Source organism: Glandiceps talaboti, chromosome 19 (assembly GCF_964340395.1).
Source record: "Glandiceps talaboti chromosome 19, keGlaTala1.1, whole genome shotgun sequence".
Lineage (NCBI taxonomy): Eukaryota > Metazoa > Hemichordata > Enteropneusta > Spengelidae > Glandiceps > Glandiceps talaboti.
This window is the reverse complement of record NC_135567.1, coordinates 13,970,306-13,998,042: the sequence shown is the minus strand read 5'-3', so window position 1 is coordinate 13,998,042 and position 27,737 is coordinate 13,970,306. Positions and strand designations below refer to the sequence as shown.

The 27,737-nt window shown below is 36.7% G+C and overlaps 1 protein-coding gene across 1 annotated transcript; it reads left to right on the top strand.

Annotated features, from left to right (window-relative positions):
• Positions 1–302: 302 nt before the first annotated feature.
• Positions 303–23,089, top strand: LOC144450320 (methanethiol oxidase-like). Its single transcript, XM_078140922.1, has 10 exons — positions 303–416; positions 12,869–13,032; positions 15,478–15,663; positions 16,147–16,267; positions 16,915–17,100; positions 18,817–18,998; positions 19,436–19,514; positions 20,095–20,216; positions 20,751–20,962; positions 21,507–23,089. Exons 1-10 carry the CDS (start codon positions 413–415, stop codon positions 21,685–21,687), a joined length of 1,437 nt encoding a protein of 478 aa, XP_077997048.1. The 5' UTR covers positions 303–412; the 3' UTR covers positions 21,688–23,089.
• The last annotated feature ends 4,648 nt before the right edge of the window (positions 23,090–27,737 follow it).

Sequence of the window (27,737 nt, the reverse complement as noted above, 5' to 3'; positions counted from 1 at the left end):
TGGGGAGGGTAGGCAAGGTAATGAAGATTGCAAAATTGTATGCAAATATGCCTAGCAACAAGACCCTGCCCATAGCAACAGTTAAATACAGTTGTGCTACAACGCTATTTCTCTGTGAAAACCCTGTAAGAAAATAAAAAGTAAAAATGAAAAATATTGAATCACACAAAATAAAATATAAAAACAAGGCTACAATTATTGCAGATGATAAGGCGTTGTCATTCAAACCCTGGATCGAGGGTACAATGGGGTAGGTCAAATCAGGTCGTCGAACTCTTTTCATCGAGCCAAGCGCTAGCGACCTCACATCATGCACATGGGAGACCTGTCGATTCAGTTTACTGATAGTAACTCCGCCTCTTTTCTCGTCCAAGCCTTGTAGTGAGCACACACATCTCCATCGGTCGTCAACATGGGTGAGTACTGAGTTTCACTGTTATGAAAATATTGTTCAGTGAAACCCTGAGAGTGCCTTACACATTACTTTATTTGCGAAAGGTGATGTTTTATCGCCCGGTCTGATGAACAAATTGGCCAGAAACTACCCAAAGTTTTAGGTGTTTGTTTTGAAACGGGAATTTCCTCTTGAAGCGGTTCACGTTGAGCGGCAGCAAGGTCACATTTTCTACCTGTGCTGTAGATTTTTGTGTGTGCCGTCCTGAATTTGTCTGCGCTCTGTACAGTTATTATTCAACAATGTCGTGTTTGCCAGAGAGTGAGTTTGGCAGATTTAGGGTTCGATATTATCTCTAAAATCTCCCAACCGCATGGGGCGTGTGAACGTGCGTTCAAGATCAGCGAGTGACCTGTTCGTGGTACTCAACTTTTGTAAAATACTTTCACGAGACTGATAAATTGTGTAAAATACGAGGGTACGGGTGAGCTATTAAAATATATCATTGCTGTCCTGCTGAGTGAAAATTGGTTGACAGTGACGTAGAAAAGGTGTTCAACGTACTAGTAGTTTGATATTTGCCGAAGACCTTGAGGTAGAAATTAATACCCTGGTATCAGTGGTAATGGTATTATGTAACCATATAACCGTATGATATAACTAAACACGCAGCTCTGAAAATTACACGTATTTTCAATGGAAACGAATGATGTATTACTTACTCGTTCATAAACACTTGCAGTTTTATTGATTGAATGGTACTTTATATTATGTGCACTGAAACACAGACGGTGGTCTCCCTCGAACGACTTCAAAGAGATCTTACTATAGATACCCTATAGCTACATCCATTCCTATGCTAAAGGGACGATTGCATAGTGTCGCACAATCTCAACAAACGACATCCTTCGTTTGGGTCACCCCACCCCCTCCCCCTCCCACTAAACATTCACAACCCCCAACCCCCTCCCCCTAAACAAACATTCGCAAGTGCGACATCAAACCGTGTTCATATATGATGTAAACTATGATGAAACTTGTATCAGTCACACCACTGATCAATGTAATGTAAAAACATGACTGTAAACACATTAAAAATTCTACCAGAAACCCAGCACCATATCTCACATTAGAAGTAATTTTTAGCACAACTGAACTGAGGTTCAGTAGTGCTATAGGGATCGCCCTGGTGTCTGTCTGTGTGTGTGTGTGTGTGTGTGTGTGTGTGTGTGTGTGTGTGTGTGTGTGTGCGTGTAAACAACTTAAAGTCAAAAACCACTGAACTGATTGCCACAATATTTGGTGGGTCCATTACCTTGGGTGTCTAGTTGGGAAATTGTTCAAATCAAAATGATCGCATCACAGGTGTGTGATTTGGGTCAAAAAATGTGATTTTTGGTCAAAAAACTTAAACTCAGAAACTACTGGGCAGATTGGTGCGAAATTTGATGGGAACATTCTTAAGGGGGTGTAAAGTAAGATTTGTTCATGACGGGATGATTCCATCAGTGATATGCAAATTAGGGCTAAAAATGTGTCTTTTTGGTTAAAAATCTATAATTCCAAAACTACTGAGCAGATTGGGCTGAAATTTAATGGGAATGTATCTAGGGATGTATAGACAAAGAAATATTAAGCATACCATGATTCCATGAGTGATATGCAAATTAGGTGTAAAAATGTTCATTTTTGGTCAACAACTTATATCTCAAAAAGTACTTGGTCACCGATTTCAATATATATATTGGGTTGCTGATTTTTTGGGTACGACCAGAAATCAAATTGATTGGATAATGTGTATACAGCTATACATATATGTTTACCCACAGGTGATTCAATACTGTGCAGAGAATGTGTATTAGGATTAGTCCTAAATTAAAAATAAAATTGCGTGGTTCAGATTACATTCAATTTTAAAATAGGTGAGGAAGGTAGCCTTTTTATTTTATTTTTTTTCATGTGTGAGTGTCTAGTTCAGGTTTACCATTGTTTTCCAAATGGTCTCTGTGTTGTTTATTTCTTCCTATCAGATGTACAGCCATTACAGATTGGAAGAATAGTTTTATATTGTCTTTTTAAAGTTGATATCAGTTTCCACATCCACTATTTCTTGTGAAACTTCCATAAATTTTGCGATTATTTTTTTTCGAATACATAAAAAAAAATTTAGGGTCAGCAATGAAAAACTAGGTGGGATCGGGTCACCGGAACCAAACAATTATTTTTTAGGCCTTAAGTCATTACAAAAAAAAAAAAAAATTCTGCACATCACTTAAAAATACCCTTGTGTCAGTCTTTTTTCTGTGTGCTTGTCCAGCCCATGCAGTCTGCAGATCCATGGGAAACCATAAAAATAACCCTCCCTACTTCAGAGCCAATCAAGAACAAGCAAATGACATCTGCCCCACATACACACTTGCTATAAAGTACTACATAAAAAGAAGAGTAACTGCCATAAATAGTAGACTGAGTGACAGATTTGTTGCGAATAAAAAAAAATTGTGTCATCGACCATTTTAGTCAAACTGTCCTGACCAGAAACAATTCTGCCCAACAAAACAAATGTTTAAAAAGTGTCTCAGTTGCAGTTAGTCTACATGTGTACAGTTATTGACTGTCCCTCAGTTCTGAGGCACCCCTCCAAACATAATGGTTTAGTCCATATACTATGTAAATTATTAATGCGGCATGATTCAGCATAATGGTTTAGTCCGTATACCATGCAGAATGATTTAGCAGGTACATGTGTACTGCTGGGTCAGGTTTGATGAAAAGTCAAGTCACAATGATTTACAGAAAAGCACTGTGCTATTTCTTTTATTCAAATACCTTACTAGTGTGTAGCAAATACAATGTACACTGTGTGGGGTCACTCGTTGGGTAGGGTATTTATTGTAATGGAAAATGGGTCAGTATGAGTACAAAATAGGTTGTAATCTTGTGTAATAATTGTAGCGTTTGTTGTTATTTTGAGGGTTTTTTTCTGTTTCGATGTTTAACTGGAAGCAATAACATAAACGCAAATAGACGGAAAAGATTCAGATCTAAATCGCAAAGTTGGTTGAATTATCTGCTAAATTATGTCTTATACCAGTGTTGCAGCCAGCCTTTTGAAAGAGTGGGACATAGTGTCCCAAGACGCTCATTTTTCTGGTTCATCATACATTTTTTTGGGACATAAAAAAAAAAGTGCCAATTGCGTTGTAGTACAACTGTACAGTTTTTAAAAATATTTACCCACATGCTGATCCATGCTGGATATTTGCTGAATGATTATGCAGTTGTCTATCCAACCCTGTTGTTATCCATGCAGTATACACAATCATTTGGCTGTTGCTATAGTATAGATGTGGTCATATTGCTAAACATATTTGCACACAATTTTAAGGTGGGTCATCTATGACCCATCACTTCCAAAATTGTGGGTCAGGTCCAAAAAATGTGTGTCAAATGACCCAAAACCCCCTCTGGCTGCAACACTGCTATACCTGTCAAAAAATCTGCCATTTTCGAACTCCGATATTAATTACCGGGCGTTCAAGACTCACGAAATATACAAGTACCCCAATCCTGTCAAAATCGGCAAAATTGGCAACGCATGCAGCATTTTGAAAACATGTCATATGCTGACATCTCATTCACGTTTTCAGCATGATCTCGTCTATTTGTGTTAACGTTACAGGAATTGTAGCATTTGCTTCCAGTCAGAGTAACAGTTTTACAAGTGTTTTCCTCTTCCACCCCATCACTTTTGATTTCAAGGTAATCTTAACCCTTTCATTCCTAGAGACGACATTGGAATAAATAGAAACTTGATTGTAAGAACATTTTCTAAAATTTAAGAATATTACTTCATTGGGAAGTAATATTTCTTGAATTCTGATCTAAAATAAAGTTGATCTTTTTCCAAAAATTACAGAGAAACAGGAATTTTTGTTCAAAAATTTTGGCGGGAAAGTTTCTAGCTCTGAAAGGGTTAACAGTGTTTTATTCCTTCAACTTTATAGTGTCGATTCAAGTTTTACGAAAGTCCTTTTATTTGTGAGACAATCCAATAGGGAACTTGCAAACCCACATGTTGAATGTTGCATCATGGGAAATGTGATAATAAATACTTATAAATCAATGTTGATACATTGTTTGTAACCACAAATAATCAATTCATATTTAGCTTGACCAGTGTGGGGGTTTATTTCATTGGTAGCTCCATATAAGTTATTACGATAACCACAGATAATCCCATTGTACAATATAACGGTAATACAATTTGCAGGTTTGACCTCTGTTGCTGTCGTTTGTTTCTGAATAATGGCGAAAGTCCTTGGGCGAGATTTGAACACGATTGTGCTCCAGTCAACCAAGCTAAATAATTCCAATTATTTGGGGACCTGGAAGGCTTAGGTCATTAGGTACTAGTATGTGAATGCTTTAATTATACCTTTAGAGAGGTTGCAGTGGACTGTATCGTCCCCTAAGGAGTTGAGGACGAGGCCTTGTGTGATGTAGATACTGTATGTGCCTGGGTAATTGTCTCTATGGAGAAGCTGCAGTGGAGTGTATCGCGTCCCCTAGGGAGTTAAGGATGAGGCCTTGTGTGATGTAGATACTGTATGTGCCAGGGTAATTGTGAAGTGCTTATAATGATTGACTTCCAGTGTAGAAAGTATTTTATAAATGTGTACTATTATTATTATACCGGTAGTATGCACAAGTCAAGTTGAATAAAAAATATGGAATTTATACGCCTGTTGTTCTACGTCACGGCAGCATGTGTCTACATACTGTAAACCTGCATATTTTCCCGACTAGAAAATTTTGCGATTTTACTGTCTTCATGTAGTTCACAAAGATTAATTTTCACTAATAACCATACTGGTACATTGCATTATGCAGAAATATATATTTTCACTACTACTTATTTTCGCGTTTTTGTTTTGTAGTGAAATTAGCGAAAATAAATCTTGCGCGAACATTTCCAGTTTTACAGTATACGTCACTGGTTCTGCTGTGTTCCAAATATGAGTCAAAACGTTTTAAACTTGCCATTACTTTCCCCAATTTTTCGTTGATATTACTGGCACTGGTATAATTATATTATTCTCCAATATTTTTCGTCATTCATGTCACTACTCCGAGTACTCGTCTAGTGACTCAGCATGGTGACAAAGGCCCCTTAGGTCACTCATATTTTTCTTGGCTGAACATAGAAAAATATACGATGCACAAATCAAGTTATTGTCTTTGAACAGAAAATATGGATTGCATACCCTGGTTGTTCTACATCACATCAACTTCCTGTCTTCGTCACTGGTTCTGCAGTGCTTTAAATATTGTTATCATTAAATAGTTTTCGTAATTTTTTTTCTATGGTAGCCCCATGACAAGAATTGGTAGTCTGTGGGCATGGGACTACTGTTAATTTTGAGCCCTGAGTGTACATAGTGTATGTTCTATGTGCTGAAAGCTGGCACTGTATGTACAGCTAAAATGATGTTAGCTTGGTATTTCACTCATGGGATATTACAGCTAAAATGATGCAGGCTTGGTGTTTCACTCATGGGACATTACAGCTCAAATGATGTAGGCTTGGTGTTTCACTCATGGGACATTACGTTTTTGACACAAAGATAGACATATTTCAACTCTAGACTAACAATAACAGAGACACAACAAACACAGCAGGATCCTTTACCCAATCACATTGAATTTGAACACTGATAAGCATTGCTATTCTTTCACAGTGCAGTAAAAACAGGCTTCTAATGAAAACATTACATGGACTTGATGATTTTAATGGCTGCAATTGTTTATTTTCTAACTAACAATCAGTATATCAACTTGACTACTTCTACATCCCCACTGTTCACAGCACCTATTGTTTCTTTTGCATTAGAAGTTGTCTGAGGGTGTGTAATAAATGTCAAGTTACATAAGTGAAACACCAAACCAACATCATTTTAGCTGTATTTGTAGTTAGGTAAAGAAAAAAAAAATCATGTGTTTCCGATAACATGGCCTCAGAAAACTGTAGGTTAGTCAGGATTTTCATTTATCTTTTAATTGCTTTTTATTTTTTTCTAAATATTGCTTCAACCCAAAATCAAACAAAATGTCGGTCAGAACACCTCTTCTGTGATAGTTTGATGAAATATGTACAGACATGACTGGGGAAAGAAAACAGACGTACATGAAGGTCAAGAACACAAAGAATTTCTTATCTTTTTGTTTAAATGTTTAAAAAAATGTTTAGGGTTGGTGGTTTGAACTAGGGTTTATCAGAAACACAATTTTTTTTTTATTTGTAGGTACATTTTTTACACAATTGTTTGCATAAATGTGGGAAAACAGGTACTCGACAGCTAGACTTTTGATTGGTGGACGACGTTTACAGTCTTGCTTGTTTGGAAGTTAGTGTACATTGTATAGTCTACTGCCAAAAGTGACATTGCACTATTTGTAGTTATGCTCAACTGATTATGTAAGTGTTGGAAAACAAGTGCTAGACAGCCAGCCTGTCAGATTTTATGAAGGGTCATTGCAGGACTAAAGAATACAATATGTGTATTTATAATCAAGTTAGGGGGCTAGGGTTAAGTTAATGATAATGTTGAACCCCTTAACTCCTGAATCCATGTTACTTCTTGCATGTCACACTTTGTGGTTGTGACTTGACAGTTGTTGTTTTTTGTCTTTTTAAGTTGATGCCAGTTTCCATGTCCACGACTTCTGGCGAGACTTCACTTTAGTGTCCTGTAAAGTGCCTTTGAACATTCTGAGTAATGGATTCAGGAACTATATAAATTGTTTGATTGATTGATTGATTAACAAAAAACGCTGGTAGGGAACTCTGGTAAAATGACAGGGGAACTCGGGTAGATTTTACCTACTTACCACCCTTAACAAAAACACTGGTATGGAACCCTGGTAAAATGACAGCGGAACTCTGAGGTAGATTTTACCTACTTACCACCCTTAACAAAAACTCTGGTAGGGAACCCTGGTAAAATGACTGGAAAACTCAGGTAGATTTTACCTCCTTACCACCACCTTAACAAAAACACTGGTAGGGAACCCTGGTAAAATGACTGGGGAACTGAGGTAGATTTTACCTACTTACCACCCTTAACAAAAACACTGGTATGGAACCCTGATAAAATGACAGGAGAACTCAGGTAGATTTTACCTACTTACCACCCTTAACAAATACACTTCAAGTTCAAGTATACTTATACACTTGATGTGGATACTATAAATGATTGTGACAAGTAACAGAAACATTTCACTTGAGTGTTATAGGTTGTAAATAATAGCACTAAACAGTTCTTGCCACGAGACCAAAATGTTTTATTAAACCCGCAGGTAATATTTCACTTGTTTGCAGCTTTGTTGAAAAATCCATTTGATGGCTTGTGCGGTTGTAATAATGTGATTGCCATTACTTTGACAAGCAGTAAAAAACAAACAAAGATAAAGTTTAACAAGCGTGTTAACCTGAAAGGTCCTAACGTGTACATGTCGAACTTTAGGGTGTGTATGTGGCAAGAATGATTTATTAACGTCTGCAGTTCCAGGTGACAGTGTTACAGGAAAAACAGTTGCCTCGGCATTTCATTAAATGGGACATGACTTTTTTTAGACACACACCGACTACAACCAGTGACAGACAAGCATTTACAAACGGAACAGGGAAAGTAAATAAATTAATTGGATTACTAAACATTTGGCACAGCATGTTGGAAGTACAGAGACTTGTATTACATTTCATGGGTTGGTAGGAACAGTTTTATGGCCACTTAATGAGTACATGAAATGCCAGGAGCACTTCAATTGTGGTTGTGATTGGAAGTAGCATGCAAAGAGGTCATAGAACTGCTCTTAATCTTATCAAACCATGAAATGTAATACAAGTCTCTGTACTTCCAGCATGTTGTGCCAAATGTTATTAATCCAATTCAGGTGTTTACTTTCCCTGTTTGTAACTTATTCTGCTTGTAAACGCTTGTTTGTCACTGGTTGTAATTATTATGAAAATGGCCAGTATTGGATTGAGATACAACTTTTGCTGTGAAGTGATTAGTTGTCTTGTTCAGCAATAGAACAAGTTGGTCATTAACAGTATTTTTGTTAAGGTTGGGGAACCATGGTAACAGGAAGGTGGAATATGGTAAAATTGGTATAGTGCCCCATACATTGTACCAAAATTTTGGTAGAGATGAACCTCAGTAAAATGACAGGATAACTTGGTTAAATTTTACCTGCTTACTGCCAAACACCCCCCCCCCCCCCAAAAAAAAAAAACAACAAACAAACAAACAAACAAAAAAAAAAAAAAAAAAAAAAAAAAAACAGTAGAGAACCCTGGTAAAATGACTGGAGAACTCAGGTAGATTTTACCTACTTACCACCCTTAACAAAAACACTGGTAGGGAACCCTGGTAAAATGACTGGAAAACTCAAGTAGATTTTACCTACTTACTACCACCTTAACAAAAACACTGGTAGGGAACCCTGGTAAAATGACAGGGGAACTCAGGTAGATTTTACCTACTTACCACCCCTAACAAAACACTGGTAGGGAACCCTGGTAAAATGACATGGGAACTCAGGTAGATTTTACCTACTTACCACCCTTAACAAAAACACTGGTAGGGAACCTTGGTAAAATGACTGGGGAACTCAGGTAGATTTTACCTACTTACCACCCTGTACAAAATCACTGGTAGGTAACCCTGGTAAAATGACATGGGAACTCAGGTAGATTTTACCTACTTACCACCCTTAACAAAAACACTGGTAGGGAACCCTGGTAAAATGACTGGGGAACTCAGGTAGATTTTACCTACTTACCACCCTTAACAAAAACACTGGTAGGTAACCCTGGTAAAATGACTGGGGAACTCAGGTAGATTTTACCTACTTACCACCCTTAACAAAAACACTGGTAGGGAACCTTGGTAAAATGACTGGGGAACTCAGGTAGATTTTACCTACTTACCACCCTTAACAAAAACACTGGTAGTGAACCCTGGTAAAATGACTGGGGAACTCAGGTAGATTTTACCTACTTACCACCCTTAACAAAAACACTGGTAGGGAACCCTGGTAAAATGACTGGGGAACTCAGGTAGATTTTACCTACTTACCACCCTTAACAAAAACACTGGTAGGGAACCCTGGTAAAATGACAGGAGAACTCAGGTAGATTTTACCTACTTACTACCCTTAACAAAAACACTGGTAGGGAACCCTGGTAAAATGACTGGGGAACTCAGGTAGATTTTACCTACTTACCACCCTTAACAAAAACACTGGTAGGGAACCCTGGTAAAATGACTGGGGAACTCAGGTAGATTTTACCTACTTACCATCCTTAACAAAAACACTGGTAGGGAACCCTGGTAAAATGACAGGAGAACTCAGGTAGATTTTACCTACTTACCACCCTTAACAAAAACACTGGTAGGGAACCGTGGTAAAATGACAGGGGAACTCAGGTAGATTTTACCTACTTACCACCCTTAACAAAAACACTGGTAGGGAACCCTGGTAAAATGACAGGGGAACTCAGGTAGATTTTACCTACTTACCACCGTTAACGAAAACACTGGTAGGAAACCCTGGTAAAATGACTGGGGAACTCAGCTAGATTTTATCTGCTTACCACTTTTAACAAAAGTGCTGCTATTATATTGAAAAGCAGGTAAATCAACAAAGAAGCAGTTTAACAAGTGTCACATGACCTGAAAGGTCAAAACGTGTACACCTATAGAACTTAAAGTTGTTTAACAGGAATGATTTATTACCGTGTACATTTCCAGGTGACAGTGTTACAGGAAAAACAGAATTAATGATTTCCTTGATCTGTTGACATCTGATGACATTGTTATTTATTGGCCTTTAAATAAATGTTTCCGGTTATCCGACACCACCTAGTTTTTCACTGCTGACCCTAAACTTTTTTTTTTTACATATCTGAATTTTTTTTTATAAAATTGCCAAAATTGTGAAGTCAGACGAGAAATAGTGGATGCAGAAACTGATATCAACTTAAAAAAGACAATATAAAACTGTTCTTCCAATCTGTGATAGTGGCTGTACATCTGATAGAAAGAAACCAATTAATAAATAGACCATTTGGAAAACAACGGAAAACCTGAACTAGACACTCATGCATGAGAAAAATATATAATAAAATAAAATAAAAAATCTACCAACCTATTCTAAAATTGAGCGTAATCGGAAACACACAATTTTTTTTTTTATTAGGCCTTAGACAAGGGTTAGCTATTATTTATTTTACACGATGAAACTTCGCAAGGAAGTGCATTAACATATTTGAGTATATTTTAATTTTTTTTGTGTGTGTCAATGTGTGTAAAAAATTTTATACGTCGTTATTGGCCGATGGTGTAGAATTACACAAAATAAAAATCAATATTCCAATAAACAAAAAATGACGAAAGATATTCATTCGAATTGCGGTGTTAGAGGTGAAATTCTTGGACCATTGCAAGACGAACAACTGTGAAAGCATTTGATAAGAATGTTTTCATTAAATAAACAATGTTTTGTACGTGTAATGGATGAATGTGACCTTTGACCTGGCTCAATTTCACACCTAATGACCACAGTTGCCAATGATATTACATCATAGCCGGTCAGTACCACCTCTAGTTGGTCAGTACAGTACAGTGTAGTGTGGTGTGGTGTAGTGTAGTGTAGTGTAGTGTAGTGTAGCGTGGTGTAGTGTAGTTTAGTGTAGTGTAGTGTAGTGTAGTGTAGCGTGGTGTAGTGTAGTGTAGTTTAGTGTAGTGTAGTGTAGTGTAGTGTAGTTTAGTGTAGTGTAGTGTAGTGTAGGGTAGTGTAGTGTAGTGTAGTGTAGTGTAGTGTAGTGTAGCATGGTGTAGTGTAGCGTGGTGTAGTGTAGCGTGGTGTAGTGTAGTGTAGTGTAGTGTAGTGTAGTGTAGCGTGGCGTAGCGTGGTGTAGCGTAGTGTGGCGTAGCGTAGCGTAGTTTAATGTAGCGTAGTGTAATGTAGTGTAGTGTAGTGAAGTGTGGGGTAGGGTTGGATGGTGTGGTGCGGTGTAGTGTAGTGTAGTGTAGGGTAGGGTAGTGAGGTGTGGTGTGGTGTGGTGTGTAGTGTAGTGCAATGTAGTGTATTGCAGTGTAGTATCGTGAACTGTACTGTACTATACATTAGTGTAGTGTATAGAATAGTGTATTTTATTTGACATGAAATAATGTAAAAAAATATGTTATCTATCCTTGGTATTGTAGTCTTTTGATTGGTAAATTATATGCTGAGATCCAGGGTCCTGAGATCCACTCCAGGGTCCTGAGATCCATTCCAGGGTCCTGAGCTCAGTTAGTTAGTTGGTTTCACCTGTAGTTGGTTACTATCACCTTGAATGACTTTGAGCTGGGTCAGCTGACCTCTAAATTCACCCAGCAATCAGTTTATTGAACTCATTAATTTCTTGACGTGACACACATGTCTTTGTTCCCGTGACATTTATAAATGATTCTGACCCATCAGTTTATTTAGCATCTCGGAGTGACCTATCTATTATCAGTATAGATGGGATATTTAAGATACCGACAGAGATTACCCGTAGGACATGTACATGCTGTGAACTTACATGTATGTGTACGTGGTGATAGGCAGGTAACTCAAGGACTTGTACTCAAAAGTCTATCATCCGGTATCTCAAGGACATCTACTAGAAAGTCGTACGAAGAGAGCACACGTAATTCCACCTATTACAACAACCATTTTTAACCAACTGATGAACCGAGCCGTCATTTACAATGGGAAATATAGTACGAGTGCCCTGAATTAAAAAAGCAACTTGAAGTGTCATTATATTTAAGACTATTTAGTATTTACATTTGTGCATGGCACATTCATAATTTGTTGCAGACTACAGGTACAGAAATTGGTTCATGTGGTGCAGACTACATTTTGAACCTTCAAATCATAGCTTGTTGTATGCAGACTACATTTTCGCAAGTTTATGAATTTGTTGCAGACTACATTTTCAAAAGTTTATGAATTTGTTGCAGACTACATTTTCGCAAGTTTATGAATTTGTTGCAGACTACATTTTCAGAAGTTTCATCATTTACCACTACAGACTACATTTTCAAAAGTTTCATAACTTGTTGCTGACTACGTTTTCAGAAGTTTAAGAATTTGTTGCAGACTACATTTTCAAAATTTTTGTCATTTACTACAGATTACATTTTCAGAAGATTAAGACTTTGTTGCAGACCATAATTTCAAAAGTTTTGTTTGTTGCAGACTACATTTTCAAAAATTTCATCAATTTTTACAGACTACAATTTCAAAAGTTTCAAATGTTGTTGCAGACTACAGTGTACAGGATCTGACAATTTATGATGTATTTACGGACTGCATTTTCAAAATGTTGTCGACTACCAAATAATAATTTGTTTGTATTTTTTTTTCACACAGCATGTGAACGTGGTCCAGGGTATGCAACACCAAAAGGTGCCATGGTGAATGGTGCTAGGGAAGAAATTGTATATCTCCCCTGTATCTATAGAAACACAGAAACTAAGAAACCTGATTACCTAGCAACCGTTGATGTGGACCCACGATCAAGCACCTACAGTCAAGTATGTAACATTAGATTCAGATTCAGATTCAGATTTGGATTTAGAATCTACGATTTTATTTCGATTTTATGGAGTTTACTCCCTGTACTTGGGTATGCATATACATGTATTTGCCCAATCTGATTAAAATCTGATGTAGTGTACACTTTGCAGTTTCTTTTTGGCTGTTCTGTTTACTGTCGTTTATTCTTTTTTGAGCGCTCGTTACATGCATCTGACACAACACCATAGGCATTTCTGTACCAAATATTTTACTTATGAGTAGCCAATCAGAATCCATCTTACAATATATAGTCAACATTTGAAATTGAAAGAGAACCACCAAACAATAACGATAACATCGGTGTCTGAGCTCTGTGCTCAAGCTCTTTTTGAACAGAGTGCTGTGAAGTACAGTACCCGTATGTTTTGACGCATTTCTCGTTCATTCGCTGAGTGAATTCACTCAGCGCTCTCATATGGCTCGGGAAAGCCTATGGTATTGTGTCACATGTATTTAAGGAGTGCTCACAAAAGAACAAATGACAGTAAATGTAACAGCCAAAAAGAAATCGCGAAGTGTACACTACATCAGATTTTAATCAGATTGGTATATGCCACCCTTTGGACTATGTTTTCTAACCCTTTGTAAAATGAGGTCTATTTTTGTAACTGAAGAGTCTAAAATGGGGTCTTCTTTTTTGAACTGAAGAATCTAAAATAGGGTTCACTCCACATTACTTTCGACTTTGCTTGGTCTCAAATCATTTAGCTAATCAAAGCTGTGCCATTAATTGACCCTAAAATGTTGCCCCCTCTGAAGATAAGTATAAGTCTCAGAGTGAAAACTATACTTTGCAATCCTCTATTTCCTTACTATAGACCTGAATTACTAAATAAATGTATTTTGGAATAAAATGTGAGATCTTCTGAAAACCTGTATGGTCTAAAATGGGGTATTGATTTTTGGTGAAAATTGGTTTAAAATTGAGTCCGGGATAGCAAGACTGCGGGGAAATGTAAACACAAGTCTGGCAGTGTAGCAAAGAGTCGTTGACATGACAATGTTTCTATCTAGACACTTTGAGTAGATATGACATTCGTGCCATGCTACTAACCAGCATTCACTTTAGATGTCTGAACAACACAATGTATCGTACAGTCTAGTTTAGTGGGTGTTTCTGTCATGACTACGTGCGTTAGTTAGTTTCTCCAGTGAAGTTTTCAAGTAGCGTCTTATATATGGTGACACTGCAGGAAACACAAATCTGGTATCATTGATTTGATATCATTTCAACTTTCATCTCCATCTAGATAAAATTGCCGACAACGAAGCATGTGATGAACAGAACCTGCTACAAACAGGGAAAGTAAACAAATGGGGTCTGTTTTTTGAACTGAAGAATCTAAAATGGGGCCTTTTTTTAACTGAAGAATCTCAAATAGGGTTCATTCCACATTACTTTCAACTTTGCTTGGTCTCAAATCATTTAGCTAATCAAAGCTGTGCCAATAATTGACCCTAGTAGTTAGTTTCTCCAGTGAAGTTTTCAAGTAGCGTCTGATATATGGTGACACTGCAGGAAACACAAATCTTGTATCATAACAAGGAATCATTGATATCATTTCAACTTTCATTTACATCTAGATAAAATTGCCGACATCGAAGCATGTGATGAACAGAACCTGCTACAAACAGGGAAAGTAAACAAATGAATTGGATTAAAAACACTTGGCACTTTCACTCACATTTCCATGACATTCACACTTCTACACATACCAAATTTATTATCAAAGTCACCAGCTGCTCATTGATGTCATGGATTTTAATAGAGGAATCACTGCATTGTTCACGGTACGCATTCAAGTTTTATATTCCAGTCTTTCAAGGACAGCGCTATGTTTTGAACCGCCTGAAGGGGAGCTATTATAATGGGTTTCATCCAATCTGTCTGTCTGTCCATACACACGTCTATCTGTCTGTCTGTCCATATATATGTGTGTCCCTCTATCCCTATATTTGTCTGTCCCTCGAGATCTGTCCATACATATGCCTGTCCATCTGTCCGTGCATGTGTTCATAATACACCATTTCTCTGTCGTGCAATATCCACCATTTGTTGGGTACTTCAACAACAACTGTAGATGAATCAGTGTGGCACCCCTGTTTACACATATCTTTGAACCGGGGGTGCCACCCCTATGGGACCCATCAGACCAAAGACACATGCACTATATTCAAGTATCACTGTCTGTATATTGTCTGAGATGAGCTTTCTAATTGTAACAGTATATTTGACAAGTTTACCTTTTACTTCAAAATCTAACAAACAAATGAAATCAATTTCATACAGTAGTCACTGGAGTAAAGTATTTTAGGGGCTATATCCGTACAAAGACTTGTATGAATTTTTTTGTTTGTTTGTTTGTTTGTATGAATTTGTTTGTTTGTTTGTTTGTTTGTAGGTTATCCATCGGTTACCTATGCCATATGTAGGCGATGAGTTACATCACAGTGGATGGAATGCATGCAGCAGTTGCTATGACGATTCTTGTAGAAAGAGGAATCGTTTAGTGCTGCCATCACTGTACTCTTCTCGTATTTATATGATTGATGTAGAAACATCTCCACGGAAACCAGCAATTGCTAAGGTATGGTAGTGGTTAGTAATAGTACAGATGAGAGTTAAGATTTGTTTTGCAGTAGGTAGTTTTGAAATATGATTATGATGGTGATGATGATTATGATGATGGTGATGATGATGATGATGGTGGTGGTGATGGTGATGGTGGTGGTGGTGATGGTGGTGGAGGTGGTGGTGGTGGTGGTGGTGATGATGATGATGTGATGGTGGTGATGGTGGTGGTGGTGGTGATGATGGTGGTGGTGGTGGTGGTGATGATGATGGTGATAGTGGTGGTGGTGGTGGTGGTGATGATGATGGTGGTGATGATGATGATGATGATGGTGGTGGTGGTGGTAGTGGTGATGGTGGTGGTAGTAGTGGTGGTGGTGGTGGTGGTGATGATGATGATGACAATAACAACGATGACAATGACAGCAATAATGATGACGATGATGACAGTTGTCTTTCTTTAAGTGGTTTGAAATATATGTTTGAATTATTTTCAAAGGTTATTGAGCCTGAGGAGGTGATCTCAAAGACAGGACTGAGTAATCCACACACCACTCATTGCCTTGGCACTGGAGACATCATGATAAGTGGACTGGGTGATGGGGAAGGCAATGGCAGAGGTTTGTGTCTTTCTGTAATAAAGGGGAACACCACTCCAGAAAATTAAGTCATTTTCATATACTATGGGTTCTGGAGAGTAAACACTGGTACATATGTAATAATACCACTAGTATGTGTGTGCACCAGTGCAAGTAATCTCTGGTACATATGTAATAATACCACTAGTATGTGTGCACCAGTGCAAGTAATCTCTGGTACATATGTAATAATACCACTAGTATGTGCACACACCAGTGTAAGTAATCTCTGGTACATATGTGATAGTATTTAGGACGTGGTAGGATAGATTAAGTTGCTATGTGAAGGATTTAACCTATTCATTCTGCTGGAAGGCCAAGACAATGAGTTTGAGGTCAAAGGTTGCTAACAATTAATATTAATGACCCAAGTTTGGCTTTTTCTTTGAATGTAAATTAATTTGCATGTAAATGAGATATTTGAGTTTTTGTTATGTTTCAATGGAGGTGGATTTATGATGCTGAAAGACAAAGATTATGATTTTGAAGTCAAAGGTTACCATCATGAATATTAATGACCCAATTTGCATATTAAGTAACAATTAGACTTTTTATCAAGTTGTGAATGTTTAAATGTCCTAATTTGCATACAAGTAACATATCTGACTCTTTGTTTTGTTTCAATTCAGGTGGATTTATTTTGTTGAAAGGCAAAGATAATGAGTTTGAGGTGAAAGGAAACTGGGAAGCTGATGGTTATGTGCCTTTCAACTATGATTTCTGGTATCAACCACATCACAATGTCATGATTAGTACAGAGTGGGGTGCACCCAAAGCTTTCCTCAAAGGGTTTGATGTGGAGGACGTAAAAAATGGTAATGCCTAATTTTGTCTCATTTCATATTTTTGTCTTACACACACACACACACACACACACACACACACACGTACACACACATATATACATACTTACACACAGACAGACAGACATACATACATACATACATACACACAGACATACATACATACATGCATGCATACATACATACATGGATACATACATACATACATACGCACGCACAAATGCACACACAGACAGACAGATCGACAGACAGACATACATACATACATACATACATACATACATACATACATCCATACATACATACATACATACATACGCATGCATGAACAGACAGACAGACAGACATACGATTTGGTTACAGTTATTTAAACAATAATGTACGCCCTCCCAGCCCATAATGGGTGAAAGCAAACTTTGAACGACATAATGGGCGAGGCGACAGCCGAGCCCATTATGGAGTGCAAAGTTTGCTTGAGTCCATTATGGACTGGGAGGACGTACATTATTGTTATTATTTTATAGTTTTGCCAATTCCAGTGAATTTGTAGACCGAGAAACGCAAAACAACGTATAATATACACAGCGCTGAACATCGTCTGCCATGTTCGGCCCGGAAGCTGAATACTAATCATAGCGACACACGTACGTACACGTACACACACATATACACTTCAGTGAACTGCTGTGAACACAAATTTGTTTCATGAATGCGTTGTATTTTTAAACAGTGGAAATGACAATCATAAGTAACAACATACATTTAGAAAAAATACCTAGTCGTATGAAGAAACAGAACAAATAAGCTTGTATTGTTATGCTCGTTCCGGGGCCGCGATGCCCAATAACGGAGTACATTATCAGTAATAATGTACAGCGATGACGTCACAAAATTCACTGGAATTGGTAATGCTATAATATAATTACAGTTATAAATAAATATAGGGGATAATGGTGTTACAGTTCTAATATAACGTCTATTTTCCATGCATTCATATCTATATGGCCAGTCTCTACATATTTTGGGACTAGGAAAACATAAATACTGGATGTGAAAATTTAGTCAGTCAAAAATAACATACAGAAATAAAGTGAATACAATAGTGTTTTAGCCAACTGGAGGACTGGTTACATCAACAAGAAATTTTCCAAGAGGAATTCAAAGTTCATCAGAGGTCAAAATGTGCACAAATTTACTTTTGTCATTTAAGGAATTAAAATTTGAATTATTTAATGACAAACAAAAAAAAAGTGCCTTTCTCTTGCTCCCATTTGTATAATACTTAATAGGTACAAAGAATTCATTAATTCTCGCTACCTGCAATACAATTCTACACATAACTGTGGAGTCAAATGGAACGAAGTCTCGCGACAACGCGTTCTAATGTCGACAACTACACTTCCGGTTGGCTATGCTAATACACAGGAATGTTTCTTTCCCATTTTCAGTTGTAGACATCTCTTGTAATTTTGTTCTGGAAAGATACTGTACATATTTAAATTTCCCACCTCCATAATTATATGAGCTTAAAACTTGCGTTTATCTTATTTGTTACAACTTAAACTGTTTAGAAGAAACATTCACATGTATTGACATAGGCGACCAGAAGTGTAGGTGTCGACAAATGCAAGCGCGGTCGCGAGACTGCGTTCCATTTGACTCCTTAGCGATGCATAGAATTGTATTGCAGATAGCGAGAATTGTTGACCATTTTTCTTGTGTTTCTAGGTTTGTATGGTCAGAGTCTACACGTATGGGACTGGGAAAAACACACCAAGACACAAACTATAGATTTAGGTCCGGAAGGTTTAATTCCACTGGAGATCCGGTTCCTTCATGAACCCACAGCCGCAGAAGGTATGGTTGGTGCTGCATTGGCCAGCAACATCATCAGATTCTTTAAGACAGAGGTATGTCAAACTTACTTATCTATTTTACTATAATTCCATTGGATATGAATAATGAATATTATACCACACACAAGCCTAGTTGAACAAAAAATATGGAATTTATACCCTGGTTATTCTACATCACAACAACTGGTGTCTATGTCACTGGTTCTGCTGTGTTCGAAATATGAGTCAAAATATTCAATATTGCCATTACTTTCCCCGATTTTTCTTTGATATTACTGTCACTGGTATAATTATATTATTCCCCAATATTTGTCTTCATTCAGTCGGAAAATATGAGTGAACTAAGGGTTTTGTCACTACTAAGACCCCTTAGGTTACTCATATTTTCTTTGGTTAAAGGAAGCAAAATATTGGGAAATTACATCTAAGTGTCTTAAGATCCTCTCAAATGATACAAATCTTTTGAATATCGTTTATATATTTGTCACTAGGATGGTACATGGGCTGCTGAGAAAGTTATTGACATTCCTTCAAAGAAAGTGGAAGGTTGGGCACTCCCAGAGATGCCTGGTAAGTAATAGAAATAAAACAATAGAATTATTTATAGTTTCTAGAGTATATAGAATGCCTAACAACATTGCAGAACACAAAACAGCATTGCAGAACACAAAACAACATTGCAGAACACAAAACAACATTGCAGAACACAAAATAACATTACAGAACACAAAACAACATTACAGAACACAAAATAACATTACAGAACACAAAATAACATTACAGAACACAAAACAACATTACAGAACACAAAACAACATTACAGAACACAAAACAACATTACAGAACACAAAACATTGCAGACACAAAACACATCACATCACATCACAGAACAGAACAGAAAACACATCACAGAACACAAACAAGTTAAGCATTAGACTCGCACAGAAAAGAGTTTATAGAAAATTCAAAACAAGACGACATTGTTGAACACAAAACAACATAACAGAACTGGATGACAACATCACAGAACATAATAAGACTTTACATGACAACATATTCATATATGCGAATTTCAAACTGGTATTTTTATTTTAACCCTCAATAAAATATCCTCAATGTTTCGTTTAATCTCTAAATATTTTATTTTCAGGATTGATAACTGATATCCTGATATCATTGGATGATAAATTTCTCTACTTCTCCAATTGGTTACATGGAGATATCCGTCAATATGACATCACAGATACCAAACATCCTAAATTAGTTGGTCAGGTAGGTGTTAGCCATATTTGGATATCTGTTTACCATATTTGGATACCTGTTTACCATGTTTGGAAATATCTTTGCCATATTTGGATATATATGTTTGCCATAGTAAGACCCCCTATCTTACAACCCATTTTACTCGCCGTCAAATGGCTAAATGTTAGCTATATTTTGATATTTGTGAGTAGAACAATATCACAGACATTCTAAATTAATTGGTCAGGTATGTATTTGCCATATTTGGATATACGTTTACTATGTTTGGATACATGTTTACCATATTTGGATATATTAAAGCCATATTTGGATATCTCAAAATGACATCACAAACACAAGACATTCTAAATTAGTTCGTCTTGATTTTAGCATCCATATTTGGATACATGTTTACCATGTTTGGAATTATATTTGCCATATATGGAGATATATGTTTGCCATATTTGGAAATATGCATATATGGATGAATCTTTGACACATTTTGAAATATGGCTGCCATATTTGAATAAATGTTGGTTATGTTAATTTATGCATTTTTTTTAGATCTTCCTTGGTGGTAGTATTACAACTGACAGTGATGTCAAAGTTACTGAAGACAAAGAACTGACTAAACAGCCAGAACCTCTGTACATGAATGGTAAACGTGTTGCTGGAGGCCCTCAGATGATCCAACTGAGTCTGGATGGCAAACGACTCTATGTGACAACTTCATTGTACAGTGGGTGGGATAAACAGTTCTATCCTGATCTCGTCAAGTAAGTATACGCACTGATTTAAGACCATTGGTGATTGGTCAGTTTGTATTGCATTGGTTATTGCTTAGTTGTTAGATCATCAATGATTGGTCAGTTTGTACTTCTGGTATTGGTCAGTTGTTAGATCATTGGTGATTGGTCACTTTGTACTTCATCAGTTATTAGTTAGTTGTTAGATATATAATGATTGGTCAGTTTGTAAATAACCAGTCAGTTTATTATCTCATCAGTCATTGGTTAGTTGTTAGATCATTAGTGATTGGTCTGTTTGTAAATTACTGATAATCAGTGATTTTGTAGCTCATTGATCATTGGTCAGTTGTTAGATTGTAAGTGATTGGTCAGTTGTTAGATTTTAAGTGATTGGTCAGTTTGTAAAGTTCAGTTTGTAAAGTACAATCTTCAGCCAGTTTGTAGCTCATCATTCATTGGTCAGTTGTTAAATTATTACTGATTGGTTATTTTGAATAATCAGTTCTTAGCTCATCAGTAATTGGTCACTTGTTAGGACACTTGTAATTGGTCGTTATTCTTTAACTTGCAGACAAGGAAGTCACATGTTGCAGGTTGATATCGATACAAACAGAGGTGGCCTGACTCTCAACAAAGATTTCTGCGTAGATTTTGGTAACGAACCAGAGGGCCCAGCATTAGCACATGAAATCCGTTATCCTGGTGGAGACTGCAGTTCTGATATCTGGATGACCCACACTGCCAAGTTATAAAGATCATGTGACAGTCATTAACCAATTAGGTTACAGACTCATGAGTCATTAACCAATTAGGTTACAGTATAGAAATCATGTGACAGTCACTAACTAATCAGGTTACAGACTCACAATTCATTAACCAAATAGGGTACAGTATAGAAGTCATGTGACAGTTACTAACCAATTAGGTTAAAGTAAACATTTTATTGGTGTCATTAACCAATTGGATTAACATAATTTGCATAAGAACAAAGCTAAATTCATCCCTGTATTTGTCATGTGATAGTTGATAACCAATGATGTTACTGTAATTTTATAGATTGTAGTGTCATATGACAGTATTGGACCAATAAGATGTCAATATTTGTTTGAAAAACCAAGCTAGATTGCAGATGTCACATGACTGTATTGGACCAATAAGATTTGAATATTTTTTTTGAAAGCTAGATTGCAGATGTCACATGAAAGCTAGATTGCAGACCCAATAACATTCCAGCATTTTCCGCAAATACAGTTAGATTGTCATGTGATTGTCATGTGACCAAAGATGTTTATATTTAGTGTTTAAAATGAATATTGTTAAATCAACCACCACAGTTGCTATACATCAAAGTGGGACCTCCCCCCCCCCCCACCATTCATACACCATGATTTGTTTGTATTGTTTCCAAAGATATGGGTGATACCAAAACAGATTTGTAGGGATGATAGCATTTAACCGAGATTGCAAATATAAAATCCAAAATGTCTTAAGAATTTGCACTGACTTCAACTTGGTAATGCAATGCACAGGGTATGAATATGAAATATGTATGTAATAATATTAATATTTTGTTGCCAGAAGTCGAAAAGAAAAGAAATATATACATATCAAATAATATAATAACATAAATATATTGTGACAAATTAATTAGCTGTTTAATTAAGTACTGCTTAATTGTGAAGGCGGACGTAAATGTAATTCATATATTTTCAATTGTTTTCAGGTAGTGATTTCCAGTGTTTAGTGGCTGTGTAGTCGCTGCCTTAAAGTAGAATATTAACTAACAGTGTACACTGTTAAACCTAGATATTTTCGCTAACTACACAATTTTACGATTTCGCAGTCTTCAGCAAGATCTCAAAGACTAATTTTGACTAATTACCAGACTGGTACATTGTGTTCATGTACAAGATGACATTTTAGTCACTACATATTTTTTACTAATTACCAGACTGGTACATTGTGTTCATGTACAAGAAGGCATTTTAGTTACTACATATTTTTGACTAATTACCAGACTGGTATATTGTGTTCATGTACAAGAAGACATTTTAGTCACTACATATTTTTGCGTTTTTGTTTTCCAGTGAAAGAAGCGAAAATAAATCTTAAGCGAAAATTTCCAGGTTTACAATATTTTACAGTGAAATAAAACACAAGCATCTAACCTCTCGTAATGGTGTGTCTCAGTTTTTTCTCTGTATGGTCGTCGTCGTCGTCGTGGTCGTGGTCGTCGTTGTCGTCGTCGTCTCCTTTTTGCCTAAAAGGTTCTATGTTTAGAAGTTGGTCGGCACACCCTAGGTTTTATCCCGAGTATGCCCCCCACCCCCATGGACTTTTTGGAAGCAAACGGCAGCTGTGAGGCTTGAACCTACACCCAGTTGATTCCAAGCTGGCCATGCTAAGCATTTGTCCATAATATATTGAACTGTGCGATGATATCATCGGAATAGTAGTAGTAGTAGTAGTAGTAGTAGTGGTAGTAGTAGTAGTCGTAGTAGTAGTAGTAGTAGTGGTAGTAGTAGTAGTAGTGGTAGTAGTGGTAGTAGTGGTAGTAGTAGTAGTGGTAGTGGTAGTGGTGGTGGTGGTAGTAGTAGTAGTAGTAGTAGTAAAATTTATTTTAAAGACAGGGTAACAAGAAAACAACGATTTCCACCTAATAATGCTCTTTATTTATACTGAATAGTTCTTTAAGTATATAGATACTTCTCTCCCAAGTGAGGGCCATCCCTCATGGGTTCAGTGTTAATGCAGGAGGAAACTGAAGTACCCGGGGAAAACCTGCGTTGTTCGGTAGAGTCAAACTGAACGACATTCTTGTTACTTACAGTGGTAAATTTAATCAAACCCTGAATGGGTTTGAACCCCGGCCACAGTGGTAAGACTACTAAGAGGCAAGTGGTATAACCACTCCGCCACAGACAACCCCCCTGACCACAGTGGTAAGAGGCAAGTGGTTTAACCACTTGGCCCCCGAGAATCTTAACACCTGGAGGCCATGTTAGTGTTACCCTTCATTAATACATTACACACCACACACAAAAAAATAGTACAAACAATGCGGAAGCAAAGCTTATAATAAAACATGAAAATGAAAAATACAGTTTTAACAGACAAAATTTACACCGCTATCCAGTTACACCATACTAATGTTATCCTCTCTGACATAAGATGATTTATGCATGTATTCCTAAAAGTATGAATTGTTTTGCAGTGCTTAATATGTGTTGGTACTGTTCCATAGAACAGCTCCAGAGTATTTGAAGGTTCTCTTGGTAAAATTACTGCTAATTCTCGACACATGTTGCGTATTGAGATTTAATCTTTGTCTGATATAATGACCTTCATGTCGACTTGAGAAAACAATAGAGTAGACCAGCTATCTTAATTTGCATAAACGTGATACTTAGATCGACCCAATGTTACGTAATACGAGGCTAGTTGTGAAAGATATCAGAAATACCAGTCCGTTTACGTCATTTCTAATTTCTACATTCATTTCTATTTCTGTGTAATTCTTATTGTGTTATTTGATGACAGAAATATGTTCCAAAGTTTAGAAAATATTAGACTCTGAAAAAGTGGAACACGCCAAAATTTAGAAAATATGAGACGTTGAAAATGTAGAACACACCAAAAGTTAGAAAATGTAAGACTCTGAAAAAGTGGAATACACCAAAAGTTAGAAAATACGAGAATCTGATAAAGTGGAACACACCAAAATTTAGAAAATACGACTCTGAAAAAGTGAAAAACACTGAGAAGTTAACAAAGAATGTAGTAATGATACCTATACATGACCTGTCTACACACCCCCTCCCCTCCCCTCCCTCTCCAGACTTTTAGATGTTATCCTCCAATTTTCCTGTGTTCAGCCAAAGAAAATGCAAGTGACCTAAGGGGTCTTTGTTGCTACTCATCTTGCGACTCGTAGTGCCAAAACTCTTTTAATATAGAGAACTACGACAGTGAGTCCATCAGGCCAAACAACAAGCTACTCGCTAATCTGTAGCTCACTGTTTGGCTGCCACAGGTCTCTATGACATAGTAACTTCACGAGCACCTGTGGGAAGCCCCCCCCCCCTCATCTTCCCACCCCATCTCACTGCTAGACATTGGTATTTGAAGAGTTGCTTAACTGTTATTTGTGTAATTTCTTACCAGCTCTCACTAGATTATTCACTGTTTGATTTAGTAATCAGTGTTTTGGTATTAATGATTACTGATAGATAAAGTTGACATTGTAAGATTACAGATCAGTTCATGAAATGGTGAAAGGTTAACATGTCAAAGGTCAAAAGTCATCTATGACACACAGGCCTATATGTATGTATGTATGTATGTATGTATGTATGTATGTATGTATGTGTATGTATGTATGTATGTATGTATGTATGTATGTATGTATGTGTGTGTGTGTGTGTCTGCATGTTTATTTGTGTTTGTTCATTCTTTTTTTTTTGTATAATGTTTGTTTGTTTGTATCATGGCTCCTGGGCTTCCCATACTCCAGTGATATACAGAGATTATGAAAGTCGATAGTCTCAGTTACCCAGACTCTCACCACTCCAGGCTCTACTACAAGACCACTCAGACGATCAAGTGGGTGATCATCTCAGTGGTCTTGAGTCATAGTACGCCCCCAGTGTTGGCAGTTGGGATAAGTGAGACTCTCACCACTGAGGGTTATCTACTACGAGACCGCCCAGATGAGTAAAGTGATCGTCTCGACGGTCTCCAAGTCGTAGTACTGAGTAATGAGAGTCTATGTAACCAAGACTAGAAAGTCGATGGTTGACGGCCATTTTCTACTTCCGTTTTAGTAAATTAGGAATATCAAGAATGTCTTGTGGTATTCCCGGCAACTCTGACGTTGATGTAGTGTTCTTCCCTTTTAAGGCTCTAGACTTCTCCACAAAAAATGACCAATTAGACGATGTGCTACTGATAAACAACGGCGCACCTAAAGAAAACCCACAAATATTATTACAGTTTAAAATAATGCTTTGTTTCCAATAACGTGTTGTCAGAAAATAGGATAGGTAGGTCGGCAATTTGTTTTATCTCTACCCATTTAACTTTTTATTTTTGAACAATATTTTTATCAACTCAAAAACAAACGAAATGATGGTCAGAATACTCTTTCTGTTTTTTGGTAAAATGTTTATAAACATCAGTAGAGAAAGAAAACAGATGTGTATGAAGGTCAAGAAGATGAAGAATTTCTTATCTTTTTTTTTTAAATTTTCAAAAAATGCGGCGTCGGAAGCAATTCCTCCGTGTCCCCCCCCCCCCGTCATAATAATGACAGATCCCTAAAGTGGCCATATGGATGAGGATTGAGTATTTATTTTTGATTATTAATTTATAAATCAATTTTATATTATATATTAAGTCAAGCTATAAAATGTGAGCCAAATGAAGTTTGTTGACTGGCTTCAATTATGTAGTATTGGTCATGTGACCCACATGCATTCTTGAAAACCAGAGCTGTCATTTCTTCCGCAATGTGTCTTGAACGATGTGGTAAAAGAGGCTGTTGTTTAAGATGGCCATATGGATGAGGATTTGGTATTTATTTTGGATTTTTTAGTCCCCGTCGGACGAAATTTTATGATACGATCCAATATGGCCGCCTAGCAGCCATTTTGTTTGCGAATTTTCCCTGTCCAAAGCCATAACTCAGACATGCTTGAACAGATCTCATTCAAAGTTGGTATTAGGACAGTGTTTTATGACATACATGTGCATCTTCATTGTTGTCATGATACGATCCAATATGGCTGCCTGGCAGCCATTTTGTATGCGAATTTTCCATGTCCAAAGCCATAACTCAGACATGCTTGAACAGAGTAGTGATATCAAAAACAACCATATGAGGCCAAACAACATTAACCAGGTTTGAAAATGACAACATAAACTGCCAGTTCCTTAAAACCCAATCATAGCGGGGACTGTCATTTTCAATGACTTGTAATTCATAAAACAATTCTACTTGAAAAGTCAATGTGGAACAACATAGACCAAGTCTGTGTTTGTAACTCAATAAATTGCAAAAGATCAATAAATGTGTCAAATTTTATTGTACGTACAATAATAAACATTTTACACATCATTTATTTTTTTGCAATGTACTGAGCTACAAACACAGACTTGGTCTATGTTGTTCCACATTGACTTTTCAAGTAGGAAGCCATGATAAAATTGTTTTATTAATTCAAAATCGAAAATAAATACCAAATCATCATCCATATGGCCATTTTAAGATGTTTGTTACATGTCACATATATGAAAGATGAAAGACATCATCTAATTCATTGTAAATTATATACAAAACAAAGAGAAAAAATGTTTAGTATTATCACTACCCTCAACTCAAACTTTATAAACTTAGATAGAGGAGAGCAATTTAGATATATACTACAATCAAAACATAAGGATATTATAACCGCTCTCTACATATACCTGGATGATACATGTAGTCAATAGACACACACTAGAACTACTGTATATTTTAATATTTATATTTCATAGATCATTATTAACTTTATTTTGTTTAAATACCAAATTAGAAATGTAAAATTTTCTAAACGGCTAAAATAAAGTGTTATCTTATCTTATCTTATCTTATATGTACGTACCTACGGCCATCTCTTGTTCTACAAGGGATGCCACATAGTTATCATTCTCATAATTGGCGAAAGTTGACGACAGTTTTGCAAGATGACTCAAAAAGTAGACGTTCTTCATCCTTGCTTTAAAAGTATTTAAAATAGTCTGGAAGAAATGTACATGGAATAAC